General features: G+C 47.1%; 5 protein-coding genes across 5 annotated transcripts; 2 read left to right on the plus strand and 3 right to left on the minus strand.

Annotated features, from left to right (window-relative positions):
- Nucleotides 1-2120: 2120 nt before the first annotated feature.
- SOD1 (superoxide dismutase) lies at nt 2121-3959 on the minus strand (the record flags this gene model as incomplete). Its single annotated transcript, XM_024858040.1, has 2 exons — nt 2121-2572; nt 3791-3959. The coding sequence occupies 2 exons, from the start codon at nt 3957-3959 to the stop codon at nt 2121-2123; spliced, it is 621 nt and encodes a 206-aa protein (XP_024713966.1).
- A 646-nt stretch (nt 3960-4605) lies between these two features.
- C7M61_002674 (uncharacterized protein) lies at nt 4606-5199 on the minus strand (the record flags this gene model as incomplete). Its single annotated transcript, XM_024858041.1, has 1 exon — nt 4606-5199. The coding sequence occupies one exon, from the start codon at nt 5197-5199 to the stop codon at nt 4606-4608; it is 594 nt and encodes a 197-aa protein (XP_024713967.1).
- Nucleotides 5200-5775: 576 nt separating this feature from the next.
- On the minus strand, nt 5776-6612 carry C7M61_002675 (uncharacterized protein; the record flags this gene model as incomplete). Its single annotated transcript, XM_024858042.1, has 1 exon — nt 5776-6612. The coding sequence occupies one exon, from the start codon at nt 6610-6612 to the stop codon at nt 5776-5778; it is 837 nt and encodes a 278-aa protein (XP_024713968.1).
- Nucleotides 6613-10546: 3934 nt separating this feature from the next.
- Nucleotides 10547-13846, plus strand: AMS1 (alpha-mannosidase; the record flags this gene model as incomplete). Its single annotated transcript, XM_024858043.1, has 1 exon — nt 10547-13846. One exon carries the CDS (start codon nt 10547-10549, stop codon nt 13844-13846), a length of 3300 nt encoding a protein of 1099 aa, XP_024713969.1.
- A 272-nt stretch (nt 13847-14118) lies between these two features.
- Nucleotides 14119-14877, plus strand: C7M61_002677 (guanine nucleotide exchange factor; the record flags this gene model as incomplete). Its single annotated transcript, XM_024858044.1, has 1 exon — nt 14119-14877. The coding sequence occupies one exon, from the start codon at nt 14119-14121 to the stop codon at nt 14875-14877; it is 759 nt and encodes a 252-aa protein (XP_024713970.1).
- Nucleotides 14878-15108: the final 231 nt, after the last annotated feature.

The following is a 15108-nucleotide window of genomic DNA, read 5'->3' on the forward strand; positions in this document are numbered from 1 at the left end:
TGGGTAAAAAGGAGTGACGTTTGGAAAGTATCCATCTTGGGATTCGGGACTTGATTTGCGACTTTTCATCTGCAAGATAAGACCCCATGCATTGGCGAAATTTCGCAGCCAAATGCTGCCAGGCTAGGCTGTGACATATCGACCTGGTTTTTTCAAAAAATGTGTGACCAGCATGGAGGTCATTTTCTTCCAGAAGTCATGATTTTGGTGCAATTACACAGGTGTTCTGTGTCCCCAGGTCAAGGGCTGCATCCAAAGGGTGCCAAAATCCTCAAGTGTTCTTGTTCAGCCGGGATGTCCACCACAGACACTGAATGGTTTTTTTTCTTTCTGCCTAAAAAAGAAAAAAAGAAGTTTTCACACCAACCGTCAGCTGTGAAACCGGTCGCTTCTTCAAAAAGGCATGTTCTTCCCCCACAGCTTCATGAGGGTTGCCCTATGCTACGGCAGTTTGGTGCTGACCCACCACAGATCATGTTGCACCGGTTTCGGTAATATACGGCAGTGGTTCTCGTTCCGCCGTTTGTCTAGCGGGCCGATTTGGGCCCGGCTGTGATTTTTGAAAGTCCACAATTAATTAAAACGTAGAGCCAAGAGCTTTGAAAAAAAAAGCTGGCGCCATCAGGTGAATTGTGGAAATGTCCGAAGAAATCCATGACGACCGGGTCTCCCCAGACCGGCCAATCAGAAACTCCAACGAACAGAATCCGTTTTTCCTCGTGGCTCCCGAACATCCAGTGCTCGAGCTCTTCGTAGCCAGAGGAGGAAACAAGTCATCGTAGCCGACATGTCTCCAGAAAAAGCCCCATTTTTTCGTTTGAGGGCGTTTTTTCCTTAAGCTTGTTTGCAACTTAAGGCAGGTGGATCGGGGCTTCCCCTCCCCTACCACGGACCAGAAAGATGTAAGTTAGCAGAAGGATAATCCGCTGAATGGGCTGAAACACAGGAGGACTTCCCCTTCCTCAAGCGTAGCAGCACCATTCCCTTTCTGGAGAAATTGAGAAACCAATCTATTGATTTCTCCATGCCAGTTTTGGCGTCATTGGGCACACTCTATGAAAAGTGCCGTCCGACTTCCCCTTCTTCAAGCAATTTTGATAAAGCACGTCCGTGCTTTTTTTCCGAAAACTCTTGTCGAAAATCAACAGCAAGAAGTCTATTGTCTTTTTGACTGAAGGAGGCATCCACATTTCTGGCTGGCTGGCTAAACAAGACATGTACTGAATGCTTTACCAGCACCCCCACCCGAGACAGACTCTACTAGATAAGCTTTCTTGGGACCTTCATCGGACTTCCTTATGGATATCGACAATGTAGGAGTAGGTCTGAGACTCGAATGGGGGTGGTGTTTGAGAGAGAAAAAGCACCCTTATTTATAGACGACGGTCGAGTTCAAGTGGGCTGTGCTTTGGAGGGTTCATTCCTTGGAATTGACTGAATCAGAGCCAGAAATCGATATTATTTGGCGTTAACTACGGAGGCAGTGTCTCACGATCATGTTTTTGGGTTGGAATACCCACAATTAGGTCGAAATGGTCATCGATTTACGAAGAAAGGACTCAAAGGAACCGTTAATCTTTCCTGATTTTGAAATACAAATTGCAAAAAGTGACATTGGGTCATTCAGGTGCTTCCCAGGGTCGAAACTAGTGCACACCGTTGGTCTAGATGCACGTTTTCGTCACCTACTACAGCTACAAGGACCCCATTTGGATCATTTAGTATCAATTGGTCATCTATAGGTGCTTGAATCAGGAAACTGCAATTCAAATAGGTTGGGGCAACGTTGTGGTTGGATATCATGGGATGACGCTGAAGGTGATGGTCATACTGGCAATTCACTCTGGCTTTTTACAAAATGTGACCACAATTGATAGACCTCTTGATTCTCTTCTAGGCAATTTTAACGTCGTTGACCGTGAATGGCAGTTGTGACGTTGATCATGATTCTAGTCGATCCGTTCGTTTCCAATCTATGGTACCATGATTCGCTCAATTCTTACAATGTAGAGTCAATTGCATTACTAAACCCCTTCAGGTGGTTCCATCTTCCTTATAGCATCTACAAAACGTTGAAAAGCAACTTCATTGACTAACTACTGCGCTATGGACTAGCTGGCTTAGTTGGTGAGGCCAATGACACCGCAAGCAGGTCTGGTACCAGCGTTACCGGTCTTCAAGGACTCCTCGTTACCGCCCTTACCCAAGTCGTCAGTGCCGCTGTGAACAACAACAGATCTGCCGACAACAGAGTTAGGACCGAGCAACTTCACCAAAAGGTCCTTCTTGGTACCCTTGGCAACACCAGAAGCGTCGGTGGTGACGTTACCCAAGTCACCAACGTGTCTGTTGTCGTCCTCTGGAGCACCGTGGGTCTTGGAGAATGGGTTGAAGTGAGGACCAGCCGAGGTACAACCGTTGGTATTGTCACCGAACTGGTGAATGTGCATACCTCTGAGAGCATTGGCGTCGTTGCCCGAGATGTCCCAGGAAATAGTGGTTGGGTCGGATTCCTTCTCCTGCTCGAAGTTGACAACTCCGCAAACCTTAGAGTCTCCTCTGATAACAGCAACTGGGTATTAGTATATCATGCAAAAGGGTGTCAATTGAACAGCCGTTCAGGGCTTATCATCGGGCCTGTCAATGCCTCGCTAATGTTCCCTGCAATGTCTAAAAGCTTGGTTGTCGGTTTCGTCGAAATAAATGCTCAATGTGAGCATATTATGAGCAAATTAGGCAAGGCTCGGACGAGACGCAAGGGCGATGGGATGAGGCTGACTGATGGCTGCAAAACACTTGGAACATACCTGCTTTAACCATTTTTTTGTGTTTTATGAAAGTGATAGCAAAAAAACAGGGGCAGGGAGTTTCTGAGTCGCTGGGAGGGGTGTGCCCGGCCCGACTCCGTGCAGTAGTGTACGCACAGCAAGTGGTAGCGGGATCGGCTATTGCAGAACTGGCGATACCGCCGAGGAGATGGGTCCAAAAGTTCTCGGACATAACTGGTCACGCTAAATTTCAGGCATCTAGCAGTTTCATCCTAATCAATTGGTTCTGGTTCTTGTGCTGTCCTCGAAGGAGCTATCGGAGGTAGTACGGCACTTGGCCAGACCGCGAGAATGCCATATGATGCGGATTAGTAGGCCTCGAGGCCGAGTGTGAAGGAACGGTCACATTTGCCATTTGGGTTTAGGAGACAAACAGCAATGTATGGACCAGCGCCAAGCTCCTCAATTTGATTGGTTTTGGACTTCACCCAAGCAAAAACTTGCACCCAGGTTATTAGTAAGCAGTAAGCAGTAAGCAGTCAAGCAATCAGTTGCAACAGTTGCAACAAGTCCAGTAGTAAGTCTCGAGATGCTTCGTCTCGTCTATCTCATAAAATCATCAATGCAAGGACCGTGTCGGTCGAAAGGTCTATCGGGGGCTCATTGTAGCAACGTAGCCCTGGAAACATGCCTCGTGATCCACGCCATTGTCTCGATGACGTCGTGAACCCGGCACTATGGGAACCACCATCGAAGGCGTCCCCAAACGGCAGGAAATATAGTAGAAAGGAAGGCCGAAGACAAATATCGTGTCATCGAAAAAACCACACTTTTGGTCGGTCACGCGAGAAATCAACCCACTCACCAAAACCGCATCAGCACTTCGGAACCCTTGGGTATGCCTCTATGTGGCTCTGCTGTGGCTTATTCTCTCACTTCCTTGATCCCACCAACACAGCTTTAAACTCACGCCTGAGCTCTTCTCCGAGACTCAGGAACCAACGTGGCCTCGCTATCCAAACTCTTCTTCTTCCTCACCACACCTGCTCTGCTAGGAGTATCTCTAAAAGGACCCCTGCGGTTAACGTTGGATTCGTTGATCTCCCGTTCCTGGTTTCCACAGAAACGATGCTTTACAGCAGCACCGGCTCTCCACACAAAATAGCCAGTGGCGATCAAAAGGGCAAACATGGAAGAAGAAAGGTATAAGGTAGCAACATGAGTAAAAAAGCGGTGGTGATATAGCCGGCCGCGCACCAGGGTATATATGTGTGAGGAAAAGCACCACCCTGGTTATGGGCGATATGGTGTAGAGAGGCGTACAATGGGGAGTGTGGAGGCTGAAGGGGTGGAGGATCGGAGGATTTTGGATTTGTTTGGATTTTCTATTTTATGTAGACATGCACGGCCAGTTTGTTCGAGGGTTAGTATGGGGGAGTATGGGATATGTGCTACATGGGCTGATCCGTGGTAGAAGTGGTGTGGACAAGTCAAGAGACAGTGTTCATAATTGGCTCATGTTTCGTGGAGGTAACGAATGTGGAAGAAGAAGTTGGAATATGTAGTTGTCTGTATTTTTTGGGCCTAGCTTATTGTGGTAAGAATAGGCATATGTGGATGGACCCATATTCCATATAGGCAAGTCGGAGACTCAACAGGAAGGGTTTTCCTTTTGGCCTGGTTGACCGTAATTGGAAAACATACAAAGTCAGATTAGTGGCTATTGAACAGACTCAGGACCTAAGCGATCGCAATAAAAGATTCGTGAACTTTCTCTATTGTGAAGCGGCCATGGACTATCACGCTTCAATTACTCAATGTCTATATCCTCTAGCACCTATGGAATGCTGACTTCCTGCTCAATGCGGAACCAGGAATTTATCTCCTCTAGCCTCAGTAACCTGGCCCTTCTCTCTTCTTTCCAGTTCTGTGGATACCCTAGCCCAAGAACGGCGAGACTGAAAAGCCCAGCTGCAACGCAGACAACCAGAAACAAAACAAATGAAAACCCATTTTGAAACTTTCCCTTATATTGAAGCCACACAAATGCACTTAGCATGTATCCCACAAAGCCGGTGATGTGAGGTAACAATCCTAACAAGGTCACATTCTCGAGCCAGCGAGGAGTGTCTGGAACGGTATAGTACAGAAGAACCAACATGGCCCAGCAATAAGCACTGAAAAGCCATGGGAGCCAGTTACTTGGGAATATCGCAAGAACTGCCATGTTTGCAATGACACCCACTGCCGCTTCTATCCAACAGAATTTAAGGAGTTTTCGCTTACCAAGATGTTTGAAGTGATAAAGCGCCACACAGGTCATTCCTGTTAAAACGCAATCAAGCAGCCATTGAGTGAGTATGCCAATGTTTCTCAACGCATTGGAGTCGTACAATATTGAAAGCTGTACCACTGGGGGCCATAATGCCATGATAAAAAAGCCGACGAGAGTAACCAGTCTATATCCCGCAAGAAATCCAATTGAAATGCTGAAGACAGAAAATCCAATAATTGAAAGCATTTGGTAGAGTGTTCTGGCAATGGGCCCCGTATCCGTCAGATATAAAGGACCACTTCCGAAAAACACTTGAAACACAAGCGTTGACAATGTAGAGGTAGTCAAAAATGCTGATTGGCTGAAGGATTGCTTCCCAGGCAAATTATCGGGGAAGTTGCTCTCGATGTCACTCATATTTATGAAAGAAACAGTGAATGATGGTGAAGGAAATAGGCGAATTTTAGCGAGTTTCTAGCTAAGGAAGCCGCATCATGACAGGTATTGTGCACACCTTGACAGGTTGACATGTTGCTGCAGATCTTAGCAAGAGATATTGATATGCAAGAGAAGGTTAATGAAAAATTAAAGGAGATAAGAGAAACGAAATGGATAGCTTGTCTTTTATATTACTCTATCAAAGTTGAGGCCGCCATGAGGCGAATGCAATGTCGCACTGTAGTCAGTGAAGACGATTCGACGTGAACGTATACATACTTCTAGACGACTATACTACTCAATGGAATACCACGATAAGGTTTCCGCAGATGTTTGTCGCCTTGCCTGAAATTCTTCTTTCCAGCGATTTGGAAATCCGTAATTGAGCACAATCAAGCTGTAGATGCCGGCTGCAAAACAAGCCACCAGAAACAAAGTGCCAAAGAGCCAGCCTTTGAAAAATGAATTGTACTGGAGCCAAACAAATGTTGCTAGTGCATTTCCAAAATATCCAATAACATGAGGCAACAACTTTGTGAAGCTTACTTCCTCGAGCCAGCGAGGAGTATCAGGAACGGTAAAGTACAGGAGAATAAGCATTGCCAAAGAGTAAACACCAAACACAATTGCAAGCCAATCGCCAGGAACAGCAACAACGGCAACCATGTTAGCACCGAAAGTAAGTGCTATGCCTAGTAGGCCGATAATCGAGAACTTCTGTTTGCCGAGATCTTTGAAGTGGTGTATAGTTGTCAAAACCATCCCTTGAATAACAATAACACAGAGCCATTTGGTGATGAAGGCGATGTTTTTAAGCAGATTAGACTCGTAAGTTTTCGACATCTGGGCACCGATAGGCCATAAGGTACTAATCGAAAAACCGACTAGGATAACTGGTCTGTAGCCGACAAGAAAGCCAAATACTGATGCAAATAGTGAGGCTTCAATCAAGGTTATAAATTCAATGAGGCCAATTTGAAGATTTGAAGTATCCTTTGAGTATAATGGACCCGCTAAAAGGCATACTTGGAACACCAACACAGACATTCCTGCAGTTGTTAAGAATGTGATCCTGTTGAGGGCATCCTTCTCGGTCCTTGGATGTGGAGAATTGTTCTCAAGATCTCCCATTTTTTTGGAGTAAATGGATTGTTTCAAGAGGAAGTAGTAGTACTATGGGGTTGTATTGAAAGCGAGCCGCATATCTATCAGAGATATGCACACCTTGACAGGTTGACACATTTCATTGGATCCCAGTACCGGGCAATCGTACTTTTTGATCTTACCTAAAAGTCAATAAGAGCTACTGTTCATGGGATTATGAATCTCAGAGGTTCAAACGAATTGAGTGAAGATGTTAACGTAGTTGATGATCATCGGTTCTTAGAGGCTTTGGAGGGCTTTGAAAGGCTTTGCCTCAGACAAAAGAAGGATGCTTATATTGGGGAGTCTATACCAGTTGGTGCAAAAGAGGCTCTGGTATCGCAATCGTCAATAAATAAATATTATGTCTCAGTGGTAGCATCTCGTCCTTTAGTGCTTGTTCTTCCCCTTTGAGACGTACCGTTCGAGACGCACGAAAAGATGCATTATCATATTTTAGAATAAGAAAGTTCGTTCATCTTCATGAAATCCGTAGACCTCTTTCGGTTAAATACCCATCTTGATACCCCGAACGGCTTGAATAGAGTATGAGGCACACTGAGTCGAAGAGAACCACCATTGCCAACGAGAAAGTGCTTTACATTTGTGAATTTGGTTATTACCGGTACTCCCCCAAAAGGCCAACAGTTCCACCCTAGACCCATCAACGTCTCAACTCGAGAGGTACCTTACAAGGCAGAAGAACGTTCAAGTGTTTCTCGATCAATATGTACTTTTGGTACTTTTCCAGTAAAAGCCGCAGACCATGCTCTCAATACATGCTCAATGATTCAACCTCAGTCAAGTAGCCCAATTGAATTACCCCATTCTGAAGATTCGAGCCGTACATTCTGGTTCAACCAAGCAATCACCGTCCTCCTTTCGCCCAGTGCCAGCACTGGGGCATCAACTCCCTCAAAGCAAAAGGCCTCTTCTTCTTTCTTCAGCCTGCCTCAGCGGTGCAATCGCTTCCGTTGCTCGTTCTCTCTGTCTCGATCCTCCCGCTCTCGCTTCTTCTCTAGCTGCTTGTTCAAGCGGTGCATCTCCCAAAACGTCCATCCAAGCAGACCAAACACAATTCCAATGTAAAGATAGAATCCGGCCCGGCGGATTTTGCCGGCAATTGCGTGGGCGGTTTCAAATATACCCATTATGTGAGGAAAGCCAGTGTCGGAAAATGTGGAGTTCGCGAGCATGGCGCGAAGGCATCAGTTTAGGGTGCAAAGGGGGTTCAGGCAAACTCGCTACAATGTGGTTGAAAAGTCACCAAATTGAAAACTGCTTCCAAAAGCAGCCCTTAATAACCCATTGGCCCGTCCATTCTTTTCTATTTTTGGCCCAGTGGCGAAGATCCCCTGGTGGCGAAAAGCAGAGGACTGCGGCGCGCAGCAAGTACTTCCTGGAGCCTCACATTTTTGAGATTCCACCCACAACTACTACTACTTTTTTACTGAAAATGGCCGAAGACAAATACATCGTTACCTTGAAGGAGGATGCCTCCGACGACCTTGCCTCCAAGGTCAAGCACCAGGTTTCCCAGTTTGGCGGCGAGGTGCTCAGCGAGTTCTCCTTGATCAAGGGCTTCGTGGCGAAGTTGCCAGACGTCCACATCAGCTCCTTGAAGTCCCACGAGGGCGTTGCCAACGTCGAGAAGGACCAGGAGGTTAAGATTCAGGACAAATAAGTCATGGATTCTAGCGCAGGCCGATAGACCTATTGAATATACTATAAGACTTTTGCTGTTGTAGGGCTGTAGTAGCTGCTGTTACGGTTGTTAGTGAGTTGGATTGAGACATTGGGCGGCATTGAGGGTAGTGATTGGCCATTGACCAGGTTACTATGTTGTAGATGATGCAATTGGGTCTGGGACAAGTGGTCAGCCAGTTATCTGAAGCATTGGATCGATTTATTGGGAGTATCCTTGGACGAAGACCGGAGCGGAATTAAGCCTCAATGGCGACGAATCAAAGTGGATTTGTTAATTATCACGGTCACAAGGGTCCACGAACCCAAGTAGCGTTAGACTTTGGTTTAGAATCTGCTAAAGCTAATTGACCATCGAGACCACTTATCACGGATAATACAATCTTGTGATATTCCACAATCGCCGCGCTGAGGACCGGAGCCGCACTAACTGATAAGCCAATTGAGTCTGAGAATAGGCAGATATTTTCATGATTTGAGCGGCTTTGTTGATTGTAGGGAAGATGGTGTTTATCTGGAGGTGATGTGGTTGAACAACTGCCTGGTGGGAGCTTATTGCTCATGGGGAATGCACGGATGGACCAGTGTAGATGAGACGTAAACAGCCATAGACTTCGAAATAGGCTATCGCAGCCTTTATTGTGTTATTGAGTTAATCTTTAGCATCAATTGACTTATTTGATATCGAGGATTGGTTTCTTCAAGTTGACCAATAGTGAGGCTCTATGGTATTGTCTATGGTTCCCCATGACTTTCAGCCTGACGACCGAACCCAGTGAGCTCGGGAACCACAGGACAATATCTCAACTTATAAGAGCTTCCTTCCTCCTACCACCAGTTGACAACCGTGAGGCTTGCAACCACAATTCGTGATCACGGCTTAAAGTCTGTTTCGCAGCCGATAAGCTGAAAAGCCACCAGATCACGGACCGACCGTATTGGTCAACCAAACACGAAACTCTAATTTAGAGAGAACAGCCCAAGCCATTGAAGCATTTTTCGTTCGATACCACTACATCTCGCACTTTAACAAAATGACTATACTACGCCTTTTGACCACCCCACCAGAGAATCCCGGTCTCGGCCTCAATGCCAACCCACCCCAATTCGCCAATTGCCCAATTGCCAAATCACCAAAACCAAGCCACAATCCAAAACACCCGTATCCAACTGCTTCAAACATTCCATCTAAACCTTATCGCCATCGTGACCATACACCTCAAGCCCCTCCAGAAGCTTATCGGTGCCTGGCTGCGAAACACCAATCGGACCACAGCCAGCCCCATAGCCACAATGGCACACCGACAAAAAACCAACTTTCCAACTCAAGCAAATCAATTTATCACCACTGCCTTCGGCGAAATTCTCCTACTTCTTCGCTTTTCTTATCGCCTGCCCAATCTCGTCATAACCTTTCCTAATCCGGCCACCCGCTGCACCCCGGACTCCTCGTGTGGCACGCCGAAACCCGAACGGGATGAATCAGGCAGAGCCAGAAAATATTGGAATAAAAGGGTGTTGCAAAAACGCCTCTTCCTCAGGAGATCACGAAATTAGGAAAATTCAGAAAATTCGAAAAACCCCTATTGACCTCGTGGCTCCAGGGGTGAGGCTCGTGCGGCCCGCAGGGTACTTTGCAACCGTCTCCAGGCTGTGGACCAGCAACCGACAAAGGGGTCATGGAGGATATTTTAAAGCGAATTACAAGATAAAAACAAAAAGTGTCTTTCATCTGATAATTTTGAAAATACCGGTTTGGCCCCATCGGTCCATGGTCCGTTCAGTGCCGAGTGGTCCACCGGATCTCGGCACCACAGCCAGCCAATCCACCAATCAACCAATTGACCGATCCACCAATTAAATTCACAGATTAACTAAACACAAACAATTCTCTTCTTTTCATATCCCAACCTCAAGCCTTCAATTCTCCAATTTCTGTACTCTCCATGTAAATCACCTCGTCTATCTCCTGCTCTCACAGCCTCCACCTTATCTCGCAGACAACCAGTGAACCAGACCAGTTCCCCACCCTCCCACTTCAATTCCTCCAAATCAAAAACCAAAAACATGATCTCCAAAGCCCCAATTCCTCCTCCATTTTAACTTTTTCTTTGCTACCGTGTCTGACGGCACCTAGCTGGTCCCTGCACCACGCTTATCCAGCAACCTCCTGGCGCACTTAAATACCCCAGAATCCCACTTCTCAATCCGCACCACCATGGGCTACGATCGCTATAACCACCAGCCCACACTCAAGCCCATCGACCTGATCTATGAGAACAGGTTGAGGCAGTTTATTGACCAGGGCGGACAGTACCCGCAGCTCAATCTCCCTAAATTCTACGACCACGAAAGAGTCGACTCCAACTCGGATGCTATCTCGTTGAAGGTGTGGAGGACTCCTGGCGACAGCGGTCCGGGAAACACCGAAAGACCGCTTTTCCGTGACATTGACTGGAAGAAGGTCGAGTGGGAGGACGCCAAGAAGGGCGACTCGTTCGGGCCTTCCTGGAGAACCTTCTGGTTCAAGATTGAGTGGGAGATCCCCGACCACTGGCTCAAGAACAAGGACGTCGAGGAAATCGATTTTCATTGGGACTGTGGCAACGAGGGCCTTATCTACGACAGTCACGGTACGCCTTTGCAGGCGTTCACCGGCGGCGACAGAACCCTCTACAAGCTCCCCAAGACATACAAGAAGTCTGGCAAGCAATTGTTCTACTTGGAGATTGCCTGCAACGGTATGTTTGGCACCGGTGACCAGGGCCACCCAGACCCTAACAAGTACTACACTTTGTCCCACTGTGACTTGGTCTGGCCCGACTTGAACGCACGCAAGTTGTACTGGGACTTTTGGATCTTGAGCGACGCCGCCAGGGAATTGCCAGGCGGCAGAGACAAGTACCAGGCTGCCCAGATTGCCAACAACATCATGGACGCTTTCGACCCCGAGGACAGGTCCTCTGTGTTGAAGTGTAGAGAGCTTGCCGAGGAGTTCTTGGGCTCTGACGTCGACTCACATGCGGTGTTCAAGAAGAACCCATTGAAGAAGACCGATGTGTTTGGCGTGGGTAATTGTCACATTGACACCGCTTGGTTGTGGCCTTTTGCTGAAACCAGAAGAAAAATCGTGCGTTCTTGGACCACTCAGTTGAAGATTGCCGACGACTACCCCGAGTACGTCTTTGTCGCCTCCCAGATGCAGCAGTTCAAGTGGTTGAAGCAGGACCACCCCGAGATTTTGGATAAGATCAAGAAGAAGTTTGCCAAGAAGCAGTTCTTGCCAATTGGCGGCTCTTGGGTCGAAAACGATACCAACTTGCCAAGTGGTGAGTCCTTGATCAGACAATTCTTGCTTGGTCAGAGAGCTATGTTGGATGAGTTCGGTCAGAAGTCTGAGGTCTTCTGGTTGCCTGACACCTTTGGCTACTCTTCGCAGATCCCTCAGATTTGTCAGGTTGTCGGCATTGAGAAGTTCTTGACCCAAAAGCTTTCTTGGAACAACATCAACCAGTTCCCATTGAGCACTTTCAACTGGAAGGCCATTGATGGCTCGCAGGTTCTCGTCCACATGCCTCCAGCCAACACCTACACCGCTGCTGCTCACTTTGGTGATGTTGTTAGGTCTCAGACTCAACACCACAATTTGAGAGATGTTCCAACCGGTCTCTTGCTTTACGGCTACGGTGACGGTGGCGGAGGTCCAACTGAAGAGATGTTGGAGAAGTTGAGAAGATGCAGAGGTATCTCCAACACAACCGCCGCTATTCCATCTGTGCAGCTTGGCAACACGGTTGAGGACTTCTATGCTGACGTTTTGGAGAAGTCTGACGAGGGAAGAAACCTCCCAACCTGGTCTGGTGAGCTCTATTTGGAGTTCCATAGAGGTACCTACACAACCCAGGCTGACATCAAGAAGTGGATTAGACAATCCGAGATCAAGCTCCACGACTTGGAATACCTTGCTTCCTACTTGTCGGTCACCACCAAGGACTACAAGTACCCTCAGAAGGAGATTCAAGACATCTGGGAGGACGTTGCTTTGTGTCAGTTCCACGATGTGATCCCAGGTTCATGTATCGGAATGGTGTATTACGAGGAGGTCAAGCCTATGCTCAAGAAGCGTTTGAAGCAATTGGACAAGTTGATCAAGGACGCTTTGAAGCATGCTGGACATGAGGACTCTGAGAAGGTTGTGGCAATTAACACCTTGCCATGGCACAGAATCGAGTTGGTGGAGGTTCCTAATGAGGATATCTCCAGTCTTGCTGTTGACGTCGTGAGCTGCAAGTCTGGTAGCTCCACTGTTCTCGGTCTCAACACCGTGGACAACTCCTTCATTCGTGAGTCTGACCTCAAGTACCCTGCGTCGATCAACAAGGTCAAGGACCATTTCGTGTTGAGCAATGGTTTGCTCGAGGCCAAGATTACTCCAAATGGTACGATTTTCTCGTTGAAGGATTTGATCACCGGGCGCCAGTCTATTGACACTGCCAAGACCAAGGCATCTTCCGGTTTTGGTAACCAGTTGGTGCTCTTTGATGATGAGCCATTGAGTTTCCCTGCTTGGGACACTGAGGTTTACTCGCTCAACAAGTTCAAGTTCCTTGAGAATGGTGAGGTTGTTTCTTCCTCTAGTCACCCATTGGAGTCTAAGTTGGTCATCAAGCACAAGATCTCTTCCAAGTCTTACATCGAGACCACCATCTCGCTTGTCGGTATCACCAACAACAAGGATATCTCCCAGAACAACTACCTTAGGTTCACCTCTCACGTTGAGTGGCACGAAACTTACAAGTTCTTGAAGGTGCAATTCCCAACTACTTTGCAGACTGCCCAGTATGCGCTGTACGAGACTCAATTCGGTGTTACCCAAAGAGCCACTCACTACAACACATCTTGGGACACTGCCAAGTTTGAAGTTTGCCACCACAAATTCATGGACTTGTCTGAGCACAACTACGGTGTTTCGATCTTCAACGACTCCAAGTATGGTGCTGCCATTCACGGTAACTTGATGAGATTGTCGCTCCTCCGTTCTGCCAAGGCTCCTGATGACAAGGCTGATATGGGCTCCCATGACTTCTCCTACGCTGTGTACCCTCACAAGGGTGGTTTGGGTCCTGATATCGTGAGATTGGCTCAGAACTTCAACTACAAGCTTTTGTACACCCACGGTGACCCCGAAGAGGTGGAGTTGATCACCAAGGCCATCAGCTTGTCTGGAGACTCATCCTTGGTCTTGTCGAATGTGAAGAGAAGTGAGGACGATGAGGATATCAGCACTGCTGAGAACATCGAAAAACAAAACAAGGGCCAGCAGTCGATCGTGGTTCGTGTTTACGAGTCGTTGGGTGGATCCTCCAGTGGTAAGCTTGAATTCGGCTTATCTGTGGACAAGGTCTACAAGGCCAATGCTTTGGAGGAGGTTGAACACGAGCTTGAGTTGCAGGACAACTCGGTGGATATTTCCTTGAGAGGTTTCGAGATCGCCACCTACAAGGTTGTGCTCAAGTGATCGAGCGGGTTTGTTGCCGTAACAATAAAGTTGAATTGATTTCCGTTAAACGATTAGTAGATGTTGTAGGTTTTACTATAGTTCACTTCTAGGCCCATGTCGGAGCAACAAAATAATGGTACGCTGAGATAGCCTAAATATTCAGCATAAAATATCCCTGAATCACGATTTAGAAAATTCCAGAAAAATGTCTTGTCAAAATGAACCCACTGGTTGTGGGTACATACTTGCGCGCTTAGTATGAGGCATCGCTTATCAATACTACTCTCATTATGGCAGTCATCAACCAGCCGTCCAACCAAATCAAGCTCACTAATGTTTCCCTTGTTCGAATGAGGAAAGGTAAAAAGCGGTTTGAAATAGCCTGCTACCAAAATAAAGTCCAGGACTGGAGACTGAGAGTTGAGAAGGATATAGATGAGGTGCTTCAGATTCCGCAAGTGTTCATGAACGTTTCCAAAGGTCAGGTGGCCAATAACGAGGACCTTCTTAACGCTTTTGGCTCCACGAATCACGACGAGATCATCCTAGAAATCTTGGACAAGGGCGAGATTCAATTGAACGAGAAGGAGAGAAGTGCCAACTTGAGGCAAAAGCAGAATGAGTTCTTGAACCTCATCTCCACGAAATGCATTAACCCCAGATCAAAGAAAAGATACCCTCCCAGCATGATTCAAAAGGCGCTCAACCAGCTCAAGTTCCATTTGAACCCCAACAAACCAGCCAAGACACAAGCTCTAGAAGCAATCAAGCTTTTGATTCAAGAGCAGGTCATGCCGATTGCCAGAGCTCAGATGAAGGTGAAAATCACGCTTCTTGCTCGTGTCCAGCCAGCTTTCGATGAACACTTTAGGGCGTTGCTTGATACGGTAGAGGACGAGAAGGCAGGTGAGAAGTTGTTTGAGGCCATTGCGATCATTGATCCTTCCAATTACAAGACGATTGTTGACTTGCTCCAGGGCGAGAATGCACAGCTCAAAAAGGGAGAAGGCGCCGTGGAGGTGCTTGACATGGCCGCCATCAAGGAGTAGGTGTGATGATGGATTATGGTGTGATGATGATATTGAGGCGTCACTCGGAGTTTATTTCTGGAAAGCAGAGAATTAGCTTCTCAAGGAAAGAGAAGAGTATTCCATATCCTTCTCGACATCATTGGGCGAGGTCGAACCAAGCTTAGCGGGAAGGTTATGTGTGCCAGATATGAGGGCAAGTGGAAAGCCTGCAAATTAAGTCACACCACAGTCAGATGGTCAATGGGGGTG

Source organism: Candidozyma pseudohaemuli, assembly GCF_003013735.1.
Source record: "Candidozyma pseudohaemuli strain B12108 chromosome Unknown scaffold00005, whole genome shotgun sequence".
NCBI classification, from domain to species: Eukaryota; Fungi; Ascomycota; class Pichiomycetes; order Serinales; family Metschnikowiaceae; genus Candidozyma; species Candidozyma pseudohaemuli.